General features: G+C 41.3%; 2 protein-coding genes across 3 annotated transcripts in view; one reads left to right on the forward strand and one right to left on the reverse strand.

Annotated features, from left to right (window-relative positions):
- Grip71 (WD repeat-containing protein Grip71) overlaps positions 1-23380 on the reverse strand; it is a 209319-nt gene that overhangs the window by 69332 nt on the left and 116607 nt on the right. The window lies entirely within an intron of this gene.
- Positions 1-23380, forward strand: part of LOC139755553 (telomerase-binding protein EST1A-like) — a 68104-nt gene that overhangs the window by 20427 nt on the left and 24297 nt on the right. For both annotated transcript variants that reach the window (XM_071674000.1, XM_071673999.1), the window contains 6 exons: positions 562-640; positions 3632-3742; positions 5387-5587; positions 10809-11016; positions 14576-14799; positions 22947-23020. In XM_071674000.1, coding sequence (XP_071530101.1) covers positions 562-640; positions 3632-3742; positions 5387-5587; positions 10809-11016; positions 14576-14799; positions 22947-23020 — 897 coding nt within the window. The remainder of the gene's footprint in view (positions 1-561; positions 641-3631; positions 3743-5386; positions 5588-10808; positions 11017-14575; positions 14800-22946; positions 23021-23380) is intronic.

The following is a 23380-nucleotide window of genomic DNA, read 5'->3' on the forward strand; positions in this document are numbered from 1 at the left end:
TTTTAGCCACTTTTATGTATTAATAGTCATCTGTATGTGCCCCTTCCACCAAGGGTTAGACCCATGACTCACTTGTGGTTTCTACTTCCCACACTTTCTGTGTAGAGACTAGCTACACAAGGACTGACTGTTTTGTTACTTCTTTCTTCATTTGAACTGCAAAGCTGTGGCACTTTGTTCCTTCGTTCATCTTCACCTCTTCCTAAAACTTTTGCACTTTTTAAAGTCAGGTCTACAGACAACTGTGGAGCTCTGACTTATTTCTTTATTTTTTTCTCACTTTGCTATGCTATGCTTTCACATGAGATGATCATGATTGGAGCATGTTTTGCCTGTGCCATTTCAGTAAGTATATGAAAAACTATAGCTGAAGAATGATGTCACATAACATTTAGGTCTTTATGAAATATGTTTTTGTATTTTGCTGTTTTTGCAAATTAGGCTTATTTCTCAATTCTTATGATAAAGCATGGTAAGTAATAAGGCTCATGTGAGCATTTAGTAAATTTTGCACAAATTGGAAATGTTTGATACTGATTTGTTTAATGGATTATGTTTCAGATGGTACCAGATGGCTCTTCAGGTACACCCTCGGAATGGAAGACCATTCAACCAGTTGGCAATTATTGCAGTTAATCAGGTTAGGTTGGCATGTCCCATATTAAGTAAGATGGGCTCTGAGTTCGAGCTTTTGGGTTACGATACTGGAAGGAATATTGAATAGATTGAATTAGACATAGAGAAAACTGTTTGATAACCTGAGAGATTTCCAGTGGAATTTGTATTTTAAGTTATTGCTATAAAAATTAACTTTGGGATCCTCCAAATTTGTGTGCATGGAAGACTTCTGAATATTAGTGAAAGTTTGTACAGTGCAAATTAATTTGTGGGAGAGCAAATGCAGGTATGATTGGTTTGAAATGTATAAAGCTGACTGAACTATATGGCTGTCATCAGTGAAATAGGCAAACATGAGACAAAAATTGAGTCATGCTTTATGAATGCAAAGATTTTTAAGTGTGATGTATCCTGAAGGGCTACATGACAGAACTACTCAAAACTCAGTAATCACCAGCTAAAACTCAACCCCCATGCTTTACCCATGATGTCATGCTTTTGCATTCCCCTGTCTCATCCATCTTTGCTGTCAGTCTCTTATTGTCTTCGAATCTGTTAGGATAAATCTCTTGTCAGGACTAGACTTTTTCATGAATAAGTTTGCTAGCTCTGAGAGCTATTGATTAGGGATTATTATATTCTTTTGTGAATAGAAGTATACACTGGGACAAATACAGATTTTTCATTTTGAAGGGATAGTTATACTGGCCATTTTGGTTTTCAGAGCGAATGCTTTGTGCTCACATGGCAGTATAGTTAATGATCTTGGAATTGTTCTAATGCCTGCAAAGGAACATAGGTTATGACCAATATTTCAAAAGTTTTGTGCAGTGTAAAGTTGACACAGTATTTTCTGGAACATTCATTTCGTAATAAGTATTTGTTACCTCAACATGAATCATTCATTAATTGCCAGTATGTTCTAATGGCAATTTTGCATCTGGCATTTCCCTTTCAAAGTTATATGCCTCAGTCTGATCAGTGATATGACCTTAAGAAGGAAACATGGTTTATAAATGATTTATTTTGGTGTTTTAGAAAATGGAAAGCATCATTGATGTTTTCAAGATCCATGTGCTTACGTAAGGAGAGGCATGAAGGTATTGAGAGACATATTGCGTTCTTGTTTGCTTGCTTCCTTCTTGCCTATGGGGTCCCATCTGTCTTCTGTTGGGCCCCACAGTGCTCAGGGAACCAGCCACTTCCACCAAGCAGGACCACAGGTTATAGAGTGCCATGCTGTTGTATGTCAACATGAGGAGAGAGAGCAGTAAGTGTTCAGAGTGATTACTATTTATATTTTATGAGGAGATTTTTACATTGTCGTTGCCCTATCTCTTAACCTTGTATATTTGTACCATGTCATTACTCCTAAGGATGTTTGCACACACACACGCCCTAGGTATGCCAAGTACCCATAATGTCAACCAGCTCCTAGTGGAGGATAAACAGCTAGGTGGACTGTGGACTGGCTGCCGTGACCAGTATTTGAACCTATGCTGATTTGGTTCCAGGTCTGTAACACTAACTGCAACATGAATGAGGGCTGTGTTTTCATTATGGTAGTTGCTTCATGGGCATGAAGAGTATTGTTATATTTAAATCAGTGTTTATAATGTTTTAGGGATGGTTGATGTCCAGAGCATAGATTGGAAAATGTAACATAAGTATTTCTGGGGAGTGTTATTTCGGATGGGGTAGTTTTTAAGACTGAGTTGGGAAGGCAGTTGTTTAATGTTTGATATTTCACTTGGTGTGTATATGTTTTGTCAGTATTGTTTTTAGGGGATGGGGAGAGCTATATGTATAGGTTGTTGAAGTGTGAGGCAGGAGTAAGCTTTTTCTGTTTAGGGGTTGGTGTTTATCTCTGGAATGGTGTGGATCTGGAAAGTTTAGTACTGTTGCATAGAATTTAGTGGAAAGAGAGAGGCATTAAAACAGCCAACTTTTCTCATTCCTTGAACAACTAAGCTTTGAAATTTTTCTTTCTTTTATCTTTCTCTGATTTCAGTGACAGCCATGAAAGTATTATTACAGTTTGAAGTGGAGTCAGAGTAAATAGCAACTTTAGTACTGTTACGCCAAAAGTGTACCGTATGAGTAAACTGGGTTATGGAAAACTCGGTCATAATGTGTATAGCAGTCAATCTTTTTATCATACTTGTTCACTGTTTGACACCTCTGTAAGGTAGCTCAAAGAACACATGGACAATGACTTCACTTGCTCACATTCACTCTCTATCTCTCATGTATAATGCACCAAAACCAGAATTTGTCACCCAAAACCAAAACCTTGACTACTTCATATACCCAGATTCAGCCCATTGACAGCATGTTGCCCCCATATACTGCATCAATGTGATTTATTCTATCCTATGCATGCCTCACACCCTCCAGAATGTTCTGGCTTTGATACCTTAAAGCCTCTTTCACTCCATCTTTCTCCTCAGTCTTCCACTCCCCCTTGCTTCCTACACTTTTGACAAGTAGATCCTCTTAGTTAGTGTTTCTTCACTCTTCTCTTCAGCACACTCTCATTGCCTCTTAGTCAGGCTATGTTTACTGCTGCACTTTACTCATACATTGTCATTTCTTACATGATCAGTGTACCTTACAAAACCTCGTATTGTTCCCAGGCATTTGATTTCCAACACATCCACATGCTTCCGTTCTTTAGCACTCATGGCACAAGACTTACATCCTTATAGTACTACCAGGACCACTATACCTTCTTACATAGCTGTCTTTGCCCACATTGACATTGATCTCTCCTTCCATGCACTTCTCAATGCTCACAGGACCTTAGCCTCCTTTTTCTCCTTATGACTTACATCATCATCTCTGTCTCAGTCTACTGCCATGTTCACTCTTAAGGACCAAAAGCACTCCACTTACTCCAGGTCCTCCCGATTCATTCTCATTCTATCCTGTCTTACTGTCACAGTGTCAACTGTAATTTTTATTCACCAAATCTTTTTTCTACTGTTTAATAATGATTGATGTGTTTCAACAGAAGAGGCCTCTGGATGTAGTGTATTATTATGTACGTTCCCTGACCGCCTCCAACCCATTCATGTCAGCACGTGATTCCCTCGTCTCAATGTTTGATGACATTAGAAAAAAGGTAAGGACTAGATGCAACTTCTAAGATTCATTGAGAGGCTATGAACATTTTTATTGCCTTTGAATAATGACTTTTATCAGAATATTTCTTCATAAGTAGGCTTGAGTGTAGTTTTGTTACTGATATTATACATCCTGGATGCCATGTGTATAAAAGGCTGTGTATTTCAGGTTAATGGGGAATATTATGCTCAGAATTTGGTATGGTGATGAGTAACCCTCTTTTATCAGTATTAAGTAATCTTTACATGGGATTCTTTGGAACAAAATAATTATATTTTACCCTCTAAGGCACTCTGGTTTAGGTAAACAGATGATGTTCTTTGTGTTTGGCCATCAATTGAAAATTTACAAACATTTCACCCTTTACTTAACAATTTAATACCCTCTTTCAAATTTACTGTGGAAGTGGAAAGTAATTGTAAGTTACCTTTTTTAGATTATGTGATCCATAGGGTTGGAAACGTTTAAGTTTAGCATCTACAGAAAACCCACCAATGTTCTTATATTCATTATTTCTCAGCTCAACATGACAAAGTTAAACAGTCATCATTCCAGTCAAAGTTTCTTGGGCCATTACATATATGCTGTCCAGAATTTATTGATAATGAGTTTGAGAAAATCTGTTCTTTTGGATCAAAGTTAAAGTATCTTAGATCTTTCATTGATAAATCTTTTGAGTTGGCAAAGAAATCACTTTATAGAGATAATACCAAGCACCTTTTAATTTTCCCATTTAGTGATAATTTTGTGTTTCTCCCCATGGTACTTAAATCCTTTGATGTGAATGTAGGCTTCAGCAGTAACAGTACTATTAAAAATATCTTTATTAAAAAACTTGCCAGAAAAGTCTGTGGGCTGTGTTTACAAAATACCTTTTTGCACATGTCAGCGCTGCTTCCCTAAGTACCTCCCATTCTTCACCCACTCTTCACACTTACTGATGACATTAATTGTAAGATCACTATGCCTAATTTTGTCCCCTGTATTTTTCGTAATTAGTCTCATTTTTGAATTTCTAATTCATCTATGTTTCGATTAGGTTGAGAAATGTTTTGTAAGTATCTCTTGAAGTAAGAAAGAAGTTTGCAATGTTTCAAGAGTGGTCTTGACAGTTGGGAACTCTTGTTGGCTGTTTGATTATCCATGTTGGGTAGAGCATAACCAATCCTTATGATGTACATTGAAATCCCCTTCATTGAGGATTTCAACTCGTGGATGTGAAGATGCTGATGCACTGTAGCAGAAAGTCAAATAGGTAGTCAAAGAGTAGTATGTGGTTAGAGGATTTTATATGGGGATGGATGTTTGAAGCATTAGAGTTATTGAAAGCGGAGAAATTTTGTGCCAGATTTGCATCTAAGCAAGGAAATTCAGGATCCGTGAGGTAAATGCTTGGTCTAACCTATTTGAACAGGAAAGGAATCAAAGATAATAGGTAGGTAAACGAATGCTGCAGCTGCTTAGTTTATTTCATTTATGCCTTATTTGGAGCAGAGGAAATGTTGATTTTGATAACTGTAATTTGCACAAAGTATTCTCAGTTTATTGTGTCACATAACCTGGACATCTGTAGTAATTTGTACTATAAGATTGATGTAATTTTCATATTTTGTGTATAAATATACAGTACTTCTTTTTACAGTACATCTCGGCACAGCATAATGAACCAATTTCTAAGAGCATGCAAACAGCCGTAGGCCGGGCTGTAAATAATGAGGGATTGAGACAAGAAATATGGATTCGGCCAGACAGTGGAGCTACAAATTGTCGTACTCTCTCTCATTCCAGCAATGATGAAGACACAAGTAAAGAAGATGAATTGAAGAAGTTGTCACTTGAGCAGGTAAGCCCATCTGAATTTTTTAAAGAGCTATAAATTTTCTTTAGCACAGTCTTGTTAAATGTTGACAGTAGAATTATTTTTGTAAGGAGAGGAAAGTAAGTGCCATGATATGAGTTGTTCAGAGAAATCTTATGCATTCAGACTTATTTTTTAAGGGTGAGGATGAAGGTTGTCATTATCTCCCAACTGCTAATGCAGACCTGTGACATTAATCAGAGATGTGGACCACCAGTATACATTTACCACAGTGCCAAATAAGTATCGCCAAAAAGCACTAGTCCATCAAATGTTCTAACTGCATATCATTGTCATGCATTAGAGACTTCTTAGAATATTAGAAATGCAACCACCACTCAGACAACAATTCCCAAAACACCATCACAAACCCCCTCACCTTCAGTGCAAGTAACCGATGAACATCACAGAACACATACTCCCACTCTTCACAAACAAGCTATTTTACTCCACAGAACCCCAGTGACAAAATAAACATATGGCAACTCAGCACTAGTGGCATTAGAAACAAACACAGACATACTCAACCAACTTAGAGGACACAACATTCACATAGCCCACATCCAAGAAACCAGACATACACCTAGATTTACTCTCCCACTTTTCAACTACTACACAATTGTAAGAAATGACAGAGAACAGCGCCAAGGAGGAGGATTCATAACACTCACCTGTCAAACTGTGCCTTTCTCCAACATCATTGTCTGTATTTTCACAAAAGTCTTCAGTTACTCTTTTAACCCCAACCAGACATAGATCTGGCTCACAACCTCTAGTCCCTTGAATGGACCGTCTCTCCCACTAAACAAAACACTTAACTATTTTAGGTATCCCATGAGACACATGACATTCACTCCCCACACCAACAGCATAGACACAAAAGCAACACTTAAATTAAATGCCTTTAAAGCTCTAACTGGCTCTGGATTTAGACAAGAACAATAATCACTCAACATCTTATACAAACAATCCATCTGCTCCACTTAAAAATAATACTTCACCTGCCAGATCCTCCACATTCTCAATAAGCACAAAAGAAAGCTGCAATCCACACAAAATAATGCACAGAAAATGAACTCTCAACACCTTCACAGTGAAACAAGGGTTTATCCTAATCCAGACCCACCTCAGCATGCTCAGTACCCAATTCTATGCAATAGCACTAGATCTTTCCCACCCAAACCACTCGGTAATTTACCACCAACTGCTAAATAGAGATAAAAAGTTTACCCCTGCCTCACACTTCAGTAACCTCTAGTCACAGATCCCACCTCTCCTAGCAACTATAATAGACAAATTGCATAAGAACCTGACAAGCACTAAACAACCACCCTTCTAGCTCAGTTTGAAACTCCATCCCACGAGACATAACCCATCAGAAACTTCAGTTCCCAGACAGACTTGAGGTACATTCTCCCGCCACTACATTACTAGAAACATTGTGTTGGCTTGTCCCAAGACCCTTCATGCCCAGAATGCAACTACCATAAAAAACACACCAAGCACTCAGTTGTACTGCATTGTCTGTACATAGACACTGTTAATATACAACACACAGTATCACAACAGTTTATAAACTGTGACCCTCACCAGTGGATGTGGCCTGCTTCCTGAGTGCTGCAGGAGCCTCATAAGAATAGAAGAGATCCCTTAGGCAGGAAGTAAGTACATTTATTTGATTTTTTGTCATTCTTGTTCTCCATCCCTATGTTAGTGAGGTAGTACCAGGAACAGACGAAGAAAGGCCACTCGCATCCATTCTTTTGCTGTCACATTTAATGCACCAAAACCACAGCTCCCTATCCACAAACAGGTCCCCACAGACCTTTCTATGGTTTACCCTGGATGCTTCACATTCCCTGGTTCAGACCAGTGACAGCATATCAACTCTGGTATACCACATCATTCCAATTCACTCTATCCCATGCATGCCTTTCACCTTCCTGCATGTTCAGGCTCTGATTGTTCAAGAGATTTTTCACTCCGTCCTTCCACCTCCAGTTTGGTCTCCCCATTCTTCTGGTTCCCTCCACTTCTGACTCATATACCCTCTTTGTCAACCTTTCCTCACTCATTCTCTCCATATGTCCAAACTATTTCAGCCCACCCTCTTCCACTCTTATCACACTTTTTATTACCACACATCTCTCTTACCCTTTTTATATTTACTTGACCAAACCACCTCTAACCACATATTGTGCTCAAACATTTAATTTCCAACACATCCACCCACCTTTGCACAGCCTATAGTATCTATAGCCCATGCCTTGTATCCATATGATATTGTTGGGACTACTATTCCTTTAAACATAACCATTTTTTCTTTCCAGATAACATTCTATCTTTCCACCCATTCTTCATTACTCCCACAACCTTTGGCCCATCCCCCACCCTATGACTCACTTCTGCTCCCGTGGTTCTAATTGATTCTACTTGATGCCCCATGTCCACTCCTAGGTATTTATAACACTTCACTTCCTCCATTTTTTCCTTTCATCCTCACCCCTCAGCTAATCTGTCTCTCACCCCTGCTGAACCTTAATTACCTTGATTTTATTCACATTTACTCTCAACTTCCTCTTCTCACACACTCCTCCATTTTTTCTTCCCAGATAACATTCTATCTTTCCACCCATTCTTCATTACTCCCACAACCTTTGGCCCATCCCCCACCCTATGACTCACTTCTGCTCCCGTGGTTCTAATTGATTCTAATTGATGCCCCATGTCCACTCCTAGGTATTTATAACACTTCACTTCCTCCATTCTTTCCTTTCATCCTCACCCCTCAGCTAATCTGTCTCTCACCCCTGCTGGGCCTTAATTACCTTGATTTTATTCTAATTTACTCTCAACTTCCTCTTCTCACACACTCCTCCAAACTCAGTCACCATCTTCTGCAGTTTCTTACTTGAATCAGCTGCCGGTGCTATAACACTGGTGAACTCTAACTGACTCACTTCCTAGGCCTTCTTGTCCCCAATGCATATATATTGAAATACAAGAAAAGGAGGGGTTTCTAGCCCTCTGTTCCCGCCCCCTTTAGTCGCCTTCTACGACACACAAGGAAAATGGAGGTAGAATTCTTTCTCCCCTACAGAAGGAGTCAAGTGGGGAGTGCTTATCCTCTTTGAAGGCTCAGATTGGGGTGTCTGAATGTGCATGGATGTAGCCAAGATAAGAAGGGAAGAGAAATAGGTAGTATGTGTGAGAAAAGAAAGCTCAGTGATCTGGTTCTGAGTGAAATGAAGTGCAAGGTAAAGGGGAAGAATGGTTTGGAAATGTCTTGGGAGTAGAATCAGGGGTTGGTGAGAGGACAAGAGCTATGGATGGAGTAGCACTACTTCTGAAGCAGGAGTTCTGGGAATGTGTGATAGTGTAAGGAAATGAATTGTACAATGATGTGGGTAAAACTGAAAGTGGATGTTTAGAGATGGGTGATTATTGTTGCTTATGCATCTGGCTGTGAGAAGAAAGATTATGAGAGGGAAGTGTTTTGGGGGCAGTTGAGTGAGTTTGTCACTAGCATTGGTGTAGGAGACTCAGTATTAGTGATGGGTGATTTAAATGGGAAGGTAAGTATTGTGGCAGTATAGGGTACGATTAGTGTGCATTGGGATAGGTAGTAGTTGGGAGTCTGCCACTGACCAGGAAGGTATACTACCAGTACTACCAACCTGGGAATTGGTAGGGTTAGTGATGGCTGCATGGTAAGCCAGCACTTCATTGGTCATTAAGTTGCACTCTGATCCAACTAGCTGTTTTTTGTTTCTGTCTACCCTACACTTGGACTATTGGCATTCTGTCCACAAACATAGAATTTTTCCTTGTTACACATAACACTTGACAATGCTTTACTCTCATAACTTATTTTTTGTAACTATATATTCCTGTGGTGAGCACTATGTGCTAGCCCTGCATTTTGGCAAAATGTTAGGAGCAGTAGATATAAGTAGTAGGTAAGGAGCATTAGGTGAAATATTAGGTAGTAGTCGTTAAGAAAATTAGGTAGGAGCATCTATAAACACAGTGCTAGACTGGCCCTCTGCCAGTGGCCTGTTATAGGTGAGGCACTGAAGGCTAAGAAGCAGCACTGGAGTTCAATAGTTTTGGAGACTCGATTACCTTGGCTACCCCCTTCAGGAAGTTCGAGAAAGGAACAGGCATCAAAGACATAGATAGATAGATAGCCATATGTTTGTCCACCTGGAGCTGGGAGAGTACTTAGAAGTCCCTGCACAAGGAGAATAAAAGAGATAGCATAGGTTTAGTGGGAAGAGATGGAGTTGGAGGATTAAGGAGCAAAGTTGAATTAGAGGAAAAGAAATCACTTAAGATAGTGGGTTAATCATTTGGAGAGGTATCTATAAATTGATACAATGGAAGAGAGGAGGAAAGGTTGAATTACAGAAGTTACCAAAGAAAGAAAAAGCTCTGTCGGTGAAAGTGCTGTAGTAGTCAAATCATCATACTTTCTTCTAATGAAGGTGTGCTTTACTCAGCAAAGAATAACTTTGACATGATTCTGAGCAGAAGCAAAAGTGGAGTAGGTTTCAGAAGGGAGGAGTTTTAAGACCTAATGTTTTGTCTTTGATGCAACAGCCAACAGAGCAGGATTGATCAAACTATGATGGGTGGAGAAAAAGTAGGTTACTGGATGTAGGATTTCTTTCTAGCCAAGATTACCTCTGCTACGGATTCAGCACAATATGAGGCATCTTTGCCAGTGAAGCAGTACTTTTCCTTAGGAAATTTAGTAAAAGACTTGAAAGAACCCATGTGGGATTACTACTGAGCTCTTCGAAAGTGCCAGAGTTGGCATTTCAAGGTTAAGGATAGAGAGTAGGTGTGTCCACTTAGCTGTGATATAGATAGATTGTGGTATTAGGTCCCTAAGGGGGCAGAAATAGTGTGTTTATAGTGAAATAGCCCAGAAGTAAATCCTGATACCACTTTGATTTTTTTCTTAAATCTTAATTTCATAGTACAAAGCATGTCATTGCTTTTTTTTACTAAGCCAAACATGTGCAAAATTTATCAAGTCTTTTATGCATTACTGGTGTAGTTTTTGGTTTTAAGTTGTGGAAGTGGTTGGTCACCGGAATATATACAAAAGACAGCATGTCTGAATACCTTGCATGGTGGGAAAATAGCCAGATGTAGATGAAGAAAACTCTTCAAGTGTTTTTTCTGTTTAATTTCACAGATTATGAAGAGATTCCTTACAAGCTACCTTCACTGCCATGGAATGCTGTTTTCACGGGTTGGTTTGGATGGATTCCGAGAGTGTTGTTTGAGCATGTTGCTGGAGTTTTCTATGTTGCTTCGTGCATCTCCTCCACGACTCTCAACTTATCACCTACTCCAGATTATAACCATCAATATGTATGCAGTCAGCAACACTGAGCTGAAGGGTAAGTGCTGAAATTAATTTTGTCTGGTGATACTTTATTTTTCAATTTTGATTTCAGGTCTTTTCAACAAAATGATAAGGTAAGATTTTTATGGTTTTGCTTTGCTTCTTTTCTTATCTTATGAACACAGTTTGCCTTACTTGATATGTAGCGTGACACTCATTATTTACAGCATCATTTGTAATGTTTTTCTTCTCATTTTGAAGGATGAAGTAGGCACTTGCTGGCATGCTAGCATGTGAAAACCAAAATATCTTGATGTTGAATATTAATTTGGGACTGTGAAAGACACAGTACTTGAATGAAACTGTTATGTTCCTCAGTTTGGGTGAGCACTGCCTACTCATGTACTATTGCCTTGACTTTCAGCTGATATTTTAAAAATCTTGGAAAGAAAAAGCATTTGGATTAAGCATATGTATTCCATTACTTTTCAGGAAGGTCCAGCAAGTATGCTGAAAGAAGTGAGAAGGAGTGCAGGTTTCTAAGATAGTCATTGCTTAGCATCATTGCTTAGCATTGTAAAATTTTGCAACAATTCATAACTGATGTCATAAAGTTCCTCTGTGAATCACAGAATAAATTCTCATCCATCCTCTGTCTTTGCTATGCTGTTCCTAGCTTATGATTTCCTCTTGCTATATTTGTGATTTCATGCTTTTCATTGGATATGTTTTGGTAATGCATCCATGATTAGAGATACAAATAGAGTAGTGTTTTTTATGGTTTCTTCTGCTGTGTCAAATGGAGGGAATGAGTGGAAACTTTCTTCAGTTATCAGAAAGCTGCCTTATCAATGATAAGTTAATGCACATTGTTGAATTTTGATTGAGATTATCTCTTAACTTTCACTTTTAATCGACAATAACTATAAAGGACTTTTCAGGTGAAAGATATGGCTTGTCATGGGGTCCATAGTGAGGGAGCTGGATAGTAGAGGATCTGGGACAGGTGGCTTGTCATGGATCCATAGAAAGGGGTTTGACTAGTGAAGGGTTGAGGCAGGTGGTCAATCATGATATCTTTGAGAAGGTGGGTGGTTACTGAAGGTTCTGGGTAGCTGGCCTGTCATGTGATGCGTGGAGATGGGACAGGTGGCCTGTCATGGGAGCCATGGAAAGGGGGCTGACTAATGGAAGATATGGGACAGGGGGCCTGCCGTTGATCCATAGAAATGGGTCTGATTAGTGGAGGGTTGAAAGAGATGGTCTGTCATGGATCCATGGAGAGGAGGCTGGCTAGGGGAGGATTGAAGCAGATTGCCTTTCATGGGATCCATGGAGATGGGGCTGGCTAGTGGAGGGTTTGGGCGAGTGGCATATCATTGGATCCAAAGAGAGGGGGCTAGTTAGGTGAGAGTCTTGGGCAAGTGGTCTGTCATGGTATCCATGGAGAGGTGACTGGCTAGTGGAAAGTCTGTGGCAGGTGGCCTGTTATTAGATCCATGGAGGAGGGGCTGTGGAGGTTTTCGGGGCAGGTGGCCTGTCATGGGATCCATGGAGAGGTGGCAGGCTAGAGGAAAGTGAGGTCAGGTAGTCTGTCATGGAATCCATGGAAAGGGGGCTGGCTAATTGAGGGTTCAGGGCAGATGGCCTGTCATGGGATCCTTGGAGAGGGGGTTGGCTAGTTGAGGGATTAGTTTTTCTTAGCTAGTCTCCCAATGTGGGACTTTGATGACAGGTTCAGTACAGTTTTAGACTGGTTTTGTTGCAGGTGTGTGGAAGTGGTGTAGCGGGTAGTACTGGTTTTGGTTGTGTTCCAGCCATGAGGGTAGTGGTCTTAAGTTTTATTGCAGACATGAGGGTGGTGGTGTAACTGGCAGCCCTCATGTTGGATGTATTGCAGATGTGAGGGTGTTAGTGCAGCCAGCAGCTCTAAAGTTGCTTGTGTTGCAGATGGGTAGGTGATGTAACTGGCAACTCTAGTGCTAGTTGTGTTGCAGATGTCTGGTTGGAGGTGTAGCTGACAGTTCTGGTGTTGATTGTGTTGCAGATGTGAGGGTGGTGGTGGTGTAACCAGCAGCTCTGGTGTTGGTTATGTTGTTTACAGGAGGGTGATGGTTTGGCTAGCAGCTTTGATGTGGGTTGTGTTGCAGATGTGAAGTTGGTGTTGTAACTGGCAGCTATGGTGTTGGTTGTTTTGTAGACATGAGGTTGGTAATGTAGTTGGCAGCTCTTGTGATGCTTGTGTAGGTGTTGGCATATTTGGCAGCTCAAGTGTTAGGTATGTTGCAGATGTGTTGATGGTAGTGCAGCTGGCAACTTTGGTGTTGTTTATGTTGCAGATGTGTGGGTGTTGTAGCAGGCAGCTCTGATGTTAGGTGTGTTGAAGACGTGTGCATGGTAGTGTAGCTAGTAGCACTGGTATTGGTTGTGTTGCAGACTTGGGTTTTGATATAGCCAGTAGTCTGGTTTTGGTTGTATTGCAGATGTGTGTGGTTGGTTTTGTTGTTAGTTCTGATGTTGGTTACATTGCAAATGTGAGTTTGGTTGTGTAGCTAGCTGCTCTTGTGTTGTTTGTGTTGAAGACATGAGGGTGGTGGTGTAGCCAATTCTCTGGTGTTGGTTGTATTGGAAATGAGTATGGTGGTGTACCTGGCTGCTCTGGTGTTGGTTGTGTTGCACACTTTAGGATTATGGTGTGGCTGGAAGGTCTGATGTTGGTTATGTTGCAGACTTGATGATTATGGTGTGGCTGGCAGCTCTGGTGTTGGTTGTGTTGCAGGTGTGGGAGTATTGTTATCGCTGGCAGCTCTAGGGTTGGATGTGTTGCAGATGTGAGGGTGGTGGTTTGATGGCAGCTCTACTGTTGGTTGTATTGCAGACATGAGGATGGTGGTGTGCTTGGCAGTTCTGCTGTTGGTTGTGTTTTAGTCATGACAGTTATGGTGTTGCTGGTATCTCTGGTATTGGTTGTGTTGCAGATGTGAAGTTGGTGGTGTATCTGGCAGCACTGAAGTTGTTTGTGTAGCTGGCAGCAGGGCATTGGATCAGGCAGCAGCTCTGGTGTTTGTTGTGTTGCACCCTTTAGGGTGTTGGTGTATCCAGCAGCTCTTTTGTTGGTTGTATTGCAGATGTGAGGGTATTGGTGTAACTAGCAGCTCTTGTGTTGGTTATGTTGCAAACATGAGGGTGATGGTGTAGCTAGCAGCTCTGATGTTGGTTATGTTGCAGATATGTGGTTGGTGGTATAGCTGTCAGCTCTGGTGTAGGTTGTTTTGCTGCCATGGGGGTAATTGTGTAGGTGGCAGGTTTTGTATTGGTTGTGTTGAAAATGTGTAGGTCTTGGTGTAGCTAGCAGCTCTGGTTTTGTTTGTTTTGCATACATGTGGGTGATGTTGTAGCTGGCAACTCTGGTGTTGGTTGTGTTGCTGACATGAGGGCTGTTGTGTAGCCAGCAACTCTGGTGTTGATATGTGGTGTTTTTGTGTTGCAGACATGAGGTTGATGGTGTAGCCGGTAGCTGTTCTGTTGATGTAAGGTGTTGTTGTGTTGTAAATGTGAGGGTGATGGTGTATCTAGCAGCAGGGTGTTGATTTGTGGTGTTTGTTATGTTGCAGATGCACGGGTAGGTAGTGGATACCGGTCGGTGGCACAAGAGTTGGCATTAGTTTTGGCACAAGAAATGTTTGGGCAGCTAGTGCAGCTTGTGGTTGAACTGCTACCCCATCATGTCCAGCAGCACCATCACCAGCAGCAGCATCAGGTAGACCAGCCACCAGCGGCGGTGGACCCCCAGCGGCTCTTTACACCAACCCTGGCTCACTTCATGCCTGCCCTCAAGGTCAGTCACTTACTTAACTCTTCCACATGTACATACCAGAATCTCACCTCACATCACTTGTACATACCAGAATCTCATGTCACATCACCTTTATGTGCTAGAGTCTCACCTCACCCATATGTACCAGAACTTCACATCAGGGACATTACACAGTCCATATTAATGTGGGAAAGGAACTAGATTCTGGAAAAGACTGAAATCACTGAGGCTCAACTCCCTAGAGTGCAGATGGGAGAGCTATATCATCATCTATACTTAGAAAATCCTAAAAGGTATGGTGTCCAACTTTTTATTTATTATTTTATTTTGCTTTGTCGCTGTCTCCCGCATTAGCGAGGTAGCGCATGGAAACAGATGAAAGAATGGCCCATCCCACCCACATACACATGTATATACATTATGTACACGTTATTTCCAACTTACATTCGGAAATAACATCTTGCTGGCACAAGAGGTATGGAAGATTTTTTGAAATACTACCTCTGAAATCTAAAGGTGTGATATGCACATAAAGAGAGAACACTGTAAACATCTCGGGCCCAAGACTGTTTGAGACTTGCCATCTACCTGCAGAAACAGCATAGGAGACGCAGTGGAGAACAGCATGGGATACATGGTAGAGAAGTTCAAGAATGCAGTGGACAAGTACCTTTTTTGTTGTTGAAGGCTCCAATCACAGACAAATGTCCACATCAAGGCTGGGCTTTAATCGAATTATAGAGAGAATTATGAAATGGGAAGAGAAAGCACAAGGCAAAGAATTCATGAATTTTGAAGGAATAAAAAAAAAACTCTTTTCAAATGTGCCAGGACACAGTTATTGAAGAAGACATCAGAAGGTAGGGAGTTCCAAAGCTTCAACAGGTAGGGGAAGAGGCAGCTATCAGAGTGGCCCACCCTTGATTTGCTGATGGCCACACAGGAATCATGTGGTGCAGCAGCTTGCTGAGTGTTATATGGTCTAGCTAGTGGTGTGGGCATACAAGCAGCCAGATCTTGGGAGCAAAAACCAAAGTAATACCTATAGAAGAGGGAAAGTGAATCAACATTGCAGCGAAGGGCAAGAGGGTCAAGTTTAGAAGTTAGCCTGGGACAATTTATAAGTCGGACCACTTTTCACTCAGCTCTGTCAAGTAAGGATATAGAGCTAGAACCACCCTTGATGTGAGAGCAGTACTTCACATCATCCAGATATACCAGAACCTCGTATCACATTACCCTTATGCATCAGAACTTCATGTCAACCATTTGTATCAGAACCTCATATTCCCTAATTCACTAAACCTCACCTCATCCATATGCACCTGAACCTTACCTCTCCAAAATGTACTGGAACTTCACTTCACTCATATGTACCAGAACCTCACCTCACCCAAAGGTACCATAACTTCATATAGTATCACCTATATGTACCAGAACCTCACATCACCTATATGTATACCAGAGTCTCATTCACATCACCTATATATATAAAAGAAGCTCACCTCAACCAAATATGCCAGGACCTCACTCACCTATACGTACCAGAATCTCACCTCACCCACATATACTGCAACCTCACCCAAACCATATGTACCAGCGCTTCACCTCATTTCACCAAAACAATATGTACCAGAACTTCACATCACCTCACCCAGACATACCAGAACCTGGTAGCCTGGGCCCAGCCAGGACTTTTGGGGTGAAGATCCCTGAAGACTTCACAAGGTACATTAACCTTACCCCACCCATATGCACCATAACCTCACCCATATGCACCAGATCCTTATATAACATCACTCTTATGAACCAGAACTTCTCCTCACCCATTTGTATCAGAACCTCACCTCACTTCTATGTACCAGAACCTCATCCCCCTCCAAATATACCAAAACCTCATCCCCCAAAATATACCAAAACTTCACCTCACCCAAATGCACTAGCTCACCTTAATCTTAAGCTCTTGTATGATTAGTTGAATATTAACTATCATCACTTTCTATCTGTTATACCTCAACTGTGTATTTTCAGTTGAATGGCTACCTGAATTCAATAAACTGGTATTAATTTCCATATTTTTTATTGTTTATTTAGAACCTTTATTGTTTACTTAGAACCTCACTCAGTTGTACCAGAATCTCACATCACCCATTTCTAATGTGTCAGATCTCTCCCTCTTTAATATGTCTGTTCTCCTCCTGATATTTGTTTTCTTTGTCATTATATGACATGTGTATATATGTATATGTCTGTGCATGTGTATGTATATGTATGTATATGTGTATATGTTGATATATATATGTATTGTATATGTGCATATATATATATATATATATATATATATATATATATATATATATATATATATATATATATATATATATATATATATATATATGTGTGTGTGTGTATGTGTGTGTGTGTGTGTGTACATGAGTGGATGGGCCATTCTTTGGTTCCTGGCACTACCTCGCTTGATGTGGGAAACAGCAATTGAGTATAATAAAAAAGATATATTTAATTGCTGTTTCCCTTGTCAGCAAGGTAGTGCCAGGAAACAGATGAAGAGTGACCCATCCACTAATATACACATACATACATACATAAATGCCCATACACGCATACACACACATACTCACACACACACACACACATATATATATATATATATATATATATATTTATTATTATTATTATTATTATACTTTGTCGCTGTCTCCCACGTTTGCGAGGAAGCGCAAGGAAACAGACGAAAGAAATGGCCCAAACCCCCCCCCATACACATGTATATACATACGTCCACACACGCAAATATACATACCTACACAGCTTTCCATGGTTTACCCCAGACGCTTCACATGCCTTGATTCAATCCACTGACAGCACGTCAACCCCGGTATACCACATCGCTCCAATTCACTCTATTCCTTGCCCTCCTTTCACCCTCCTGCATGTTCAGGCCCCGATCACACAAAATCTTTTTCACTCCATCTTTCCACCTCCAATTTGGTCTCCCTCTTCTCCTCGTTCCCTCCACCTCCGACACATATATCCTCTTGGTCAATCTTTCCTCACTCATTCTCTCCATGTGACCAAACCATTTCAAAACACCCTCTTCTGCTCTCTCAACCACGCTCTTTTTATTTCCACACATCTCTCTTACCCTTACATTACTTACTCGATCAAACCACCTCACACCACACATTGTCCTCAAACATCTCATTTCCAGCACATCCACCCTCCTGCGCACAACTCTATCCATAGCCCACGCCTCGCAACCATACAACATTGTTGGAACCACTATTCCTTCAAATGGGGAGGTGATAACAAGTAGTGGTGATGTGAGAAGGAGATGGAGTGAGTATTTTGAAGGTTTGTTGAATGTGTTTGATGATAGAGTGGCAGATATAGGGTGTTTTGGTCGAGGTGGTGTGCAAAGTGAGAGGGTTAGGGAAAATGATTTGGTAAACAGAGAAGAGGTAGTAAAAGCTTTGTGGAAGATGAAAGCCGGCAAGGCAGCAGGTTTGGATGGTATTGCAGTGGAATTTATTAAAAAAGGGGGTGACTGCATTGTTGACTGGTTGGTAAGGTTATTTAATGTATGTATGACTCATGGTGAGGTGCCTGAGGATTGGTGGAATGCGTGCATAGTGCCATTGTACAAAGGCAAAGGGGATAAGAGTGAGTGCTCAAATTACAGAGGTATAAGTTTGTTGAGTATTCCTGGTAAATTATATGGGAGGATATTGATTGAGAGGGTGAAGGCATGTACAGAGCATCAGATTGGGGAAGAGCAGTGTGGTTTCAGAAGTGGTAGAGGATGTGTGGATCAGGTGTTTGCTTTGAAGAATGTATGTGAGAAATACTTAGAAAAGCAAATGGATTTGTATGTAGCATTTATGGATCTGGAGAAGGCATATGATAGAGTTGATAGAGATGCTCTGTGGAAGGTATTAAGAATATATGGTGTGGGAGGCAAGTTGTTAGAAGCAGTGAAAAGTTTTTATCGAGGATGTAAGGCATGTGTATGTGTAGGAAGAGAGGAAAGTGATTGGTTCTCAGTGAATGTAGGTTTGTGGCAGGGGTGTGTGATGTCTCCATGGTTGTTTAATTTGTTTATGGATGGAGTTGTTAGGGAGGTGAATGCAAGAGTTTTGGAAAGAGGGGCAAGTATGAAGTCTGTTGGGGATGAGAGAGCTTGGGAAGTGAGTCAGTTGTTGTTCGCTGATGATACAGCGCTGGTGGCTGATTCATGTGAGAAACTGCAGAAGCTGGTGACTGAGTTTGGTAAAGTGTGTGAAAGAAGAAAGTTAAGAGTAAATGTGAATAAGAGCAAGGTTATTAGGTACAGTAGGGTTGAGGGTCAAGTCAATTGGGAGGTGAGTTTGAATGGAGAAAAACTGGAGGAAGTGAAGTGTTTTAGATATCTGGGAGTGGATCTGGCAGCGGATGGAACCATGGAAGCGGAAGTGGATCATAGGGTGGGGGAGGGGGCGAAAATTCTGGGAGCCTTGAAGAATGTGTGGATGTCGAGAACATTATCTCGGAAAGCAAAAATGGGTATGTTTGAAGGAATAGTGGTTCCAACAATGTTGTATGGTTGCGAGGCGTGGGCTATGGAGAGAGTTGTGCGCAGGAAGATGGATGTGCTGGAAATGAGATGTTTGAGGACAATGTGTGGTGTGAGGTGGTTTGATCGAGTAAGTAACGTAAGGGTAAGAGAGATGTGTGGAAATAAAAAGAGCGTGGTTGAGAGAGCAGAAGAGGGTGTTTTGAAATGGTTCGGGCACATTGAGAGAATGAGTGAGGAAAGATTGACCAAGAGAATATATGTGTCGGAGGTGGAGGGAACGAGGAGAAGAGGGAGACCAAATTGGAGGTGGAAAGATGGAGTGAAAAAGATTTTGTGTGATCGGGGCCTGAACATGCAGGAGGGTGAAAGGAGGGCAAGGAATAGAGTGAATTGGAGCGATGTGGTATACCGGGGTTGACGTGCCGTCAGTGGATTGAATCAAGGCATGTGAAGCGTCTGGGGTAAACCATGGAAAGCTGTGTAGGTATGTATATTTGCGTGTGTGGACGTATGTATATACATGTGTATCGGGGTGGGTTGGGCCATTTCTTTCGTCTGTTTCCTTGCGCTACCTCGCAAACGCGGGAGACAGCGGCAAAAAAAGGAGATGGAGTGAGTATTTTGAAGGTTTGTTGAATGTGTTTGATGATAGAGTGGCAGATATAGAGTGTTTTGGTCGAGGTGGTGTGCAAAGTGAGAGGGTTAGGGAAAATGATTTGGTAAACAGAGAAGAGGTAGTGAAAGCTTTGCGGAAGATGAAAGCCGGCAAGGCAGCAGGTTTGGATGGTATTGCAGTGGAATTTATTAAAAAAGGGGGTGACTGTATTGTTGACTGGTTGGTAAGGTTATTTAATGTATGTATGACTCATGGTGAGGTGCCTGAGGATTGGCGGAATGCGTGCATAGTGCCATTGTACAAAGGCAAAGGGGATAAGAGTGAGTGCTCAAATTACAGAGGTATAAGTTTGTTGAGTATTCCTGGTAAATTATATGGGAGGGTATTGATTGAGAGGGTGAAGGCATGTACAGAGCATCAGATTGGGGAAGAGCAGTGTGGTTTCAGAAGTGGTAGAGGATGTGTGGATCAGGTGTTTGCTTTGAAGAATGTATGTGAGAAATACTTAGAAAAGCAAATGGATTTGTATGTAGCATTTATGGATCTGGAGAAGGCATATGATAGAGTTGATAGAGATGCTCTGTGGAAGGTATTAAGAATATATGGTGTGGGAGGAAAGTTGTTAGAAGCAGTGAAAAGTTTTTATCGAGGATGTAAGGCATGTGTATGTGTAGGAAGAGAGGAAAGTGATTGGTTCTCAGTGAATGTGGGTTTGCGGCAGGGGTGTGTGATGTCTCCATGGTTGTTTAATTTGTTTATGGATGGGGTTGTTAGGGAGGTAAATGCAAGAGTTTTGGAAAGAGGGGCAAGTATGAAGTCTGTTGGGGATGAGAGAGCTTGGGAAGTGAGTCAGTTGTTGTTCGCTGATGATACAGCGCTGGTGGCTGATTCATGTGAGAAACTGCAGAAGCTGGTGACTGAGTTTGGAAAAGTGTGTGGAAGAAGAAAGTTAAGAGTAAATGTGAATAAGAGCAAGGTTATTAGGTACAGTAGGGTTGAGGGTCAAGTCAATTGGGACGTGAGTTTGAATGGAGAAAAACTGGAGGAAGTGAAGTGTTTTAGATATCTGGGAGTGGATCTGGCAGCGGATGGAACCATGGAAGCGGAAGTGGATCATAGGGTGGGGGAGGGGGCGAAAATTCTGGGGGCCTTGAAGAATGTGTGGAAGTCGAGAACATTACCTCGGAAAGCAAAAATGGGTATGTTTGAAGGAATAGTGGGTCCAACAATGTTGTATGGTTGCGAGGCGTGGGCTATGGATAGAGTTGTGCGCAGGAGGATGTATGTGCTGGAAATGAGATGTTTGAGGACAATGTGTGGTGTGAGGTGGTTTGATCGAGTGAGTAACGTAAGGGTAAGAGAGATGTGTGGAAATAGGAAGAGCGTGGTTGAGAGAGCAGAAGAGGGTGTTTTGAAGTGGTTTGGGCACATGGAGAGGATGAGTGAGGAAAGATTGACCAAGAGGATATATGTGTCGGAGGTGGAGGGAACAAGGAGAAGTGGGAGACCAAATTGGAGGTGGAAAGATGGAGTGAAAAAGATTTTGTGTGATCGGGGCCTGAACATGCAGGAAGGTGAAAGGAGGGCAAGGAATAGAGTGAATTGGAGCGATGTGGTATACCGGGGTTGACGTGCTGTCAGTGGATTGAAGCAGGGCATGTGAAGCGTCTGGGGTAAGCCATGGAAAGCTGTGTAGGTATGTATATTTGCGTGTGTGGACGTATGTATATACATGTGTATGGGGGGGGTTGGGCCATTTCTTTCGTCTGTTTCCTTGCGCTACCTCGCAAACGCGGGAGACAGCGACAAAGTAAAAAAAAAAAAAAAAAAATATATATATATATATATATATATATATATATATATATATATATATATATATATATATATATATATCAGTATATATATATATCAGTATATATGCACACACATACATACAGAAACACAGACATATACACATATGCATATCTATACATTCATACTTGCTTGCCTTCAATCCATTCCCAGTGCCACCTTACCCACAGGAAACAGCATCACTACCCCCTGCTTCAGCAAGGTAGCACCTGGAAAACAGACACAAAGGGCTTCATTCATTCACACTCACACTCTAGCTGTCATGTGAAATACACCAAAACCACAGCTCCCTATCCACATCCAGGCCCCACAGACCTTTCCATAGTTTAGTCTAGACATTTCACATCCCCTGGTTCAGTCCATTGACAGCGAGTTGACCCCAGTAAACTACATCATTCCAATTTACTTTATCCCCTGCATGCCTTTCATCCTATTGCGTGTTCAGGCCCTGATTGCTTGAAATCTTTTTCACTTTTCCACCTCCAGTTTGTCCTCCCCAGTGTTCTTGTTCCTAATGCTTATTTCAGAATATGATATTTATTAAGTAATCACTGGGAGATATTGGTATTTAATCTATTTTTATGTGAATTATTGTTTCTTTTGTTGTATTTTCTGACAAGAACAATGAACAGGGTCCATAGTTTAGTCTAGACATTTCACATCCCCTGGTTCAGTCCATTGACAGCGAGTTGACCCCAGTAAACCACATCATTCCAATTCACTTTATCCCCTTCATGCCTTTCATCCTATTGCTTGTTCAGGCCCTGATTGCTTAAAACCTTTTTCACTTTTCCACCTCCAGTTTGTACTCCCCAGTGTTCTTGTTCCTTATGCTTATTTCAGAATATGATATTTATTAAGTAATCACTGGGAGATATTGGTATTTAATCTATTTTTATGTGAATTATTGTTTCTTTTTGTTGTATTTTCTGACAAGAACAATGAACAGGGTCCAGAAATGTAACTTGTTCATAAGTTGAGGACTTTTTGGTGGCTGTTCTCTTAATTAGTTTCCATGGTTTCTGTCTGATGAAAAGACCAGCTGAAAGCACAATACCAATTTGACAAATATGTTATTGGTGTGGTGTGACTGGTTACTGCACTAATGTGATGATTGTGTTACAGGCTTGGTGTGACTGGCTGCTGTACCACAGTGCTGCATGGAACCCACCACCTGCTGCCCATGAGTACTCCACCACGTAAGTACCTGTAGTTCAGTCTAGTCTTTCCCTATGTAGCCCTCCTTCACCCAGTCCTCCTCTGCCAAGCTCTGCCTTCCCCAACCCTTCCCTGCTAGTTTTATCTTGCCCAGGCCTCCCTCATTCAATCCTCCTTCATTGACTTTTCCTGCCCAGTCCTTCCCCCACCCAGTCATCCCTTGCCTAGTCATCCCCTACCCAGCCCTCTCCTTTGTAGTTCTTCTGCCTTTCATTCCCTCCCCTATCCGATCCATACTGTATATATAATAGTAAACACAGATACTGATGTGTTGTATAAGCTTCAGTAAACAGATTGAATTAAACAAGAGAGGTAATCTCCATGTGGCCAGTCTCAGCTCA

The sequence above is a fragment of the Panulirus ornatus genome, chromosome 19 (genome assembly GCF_036320965.1).
Source record: "Panulirus ornatus isolate Po-2019 chromosome 19, ASM3632096v1, whole genome shotgun sequence".
Classification (NCBI taxonomy): Eukaryota; Metazoa; Arthropoda; class Malacostraca; order Decapoda; family Palinuridae; genus Panulirus; species Panulirus ornatus.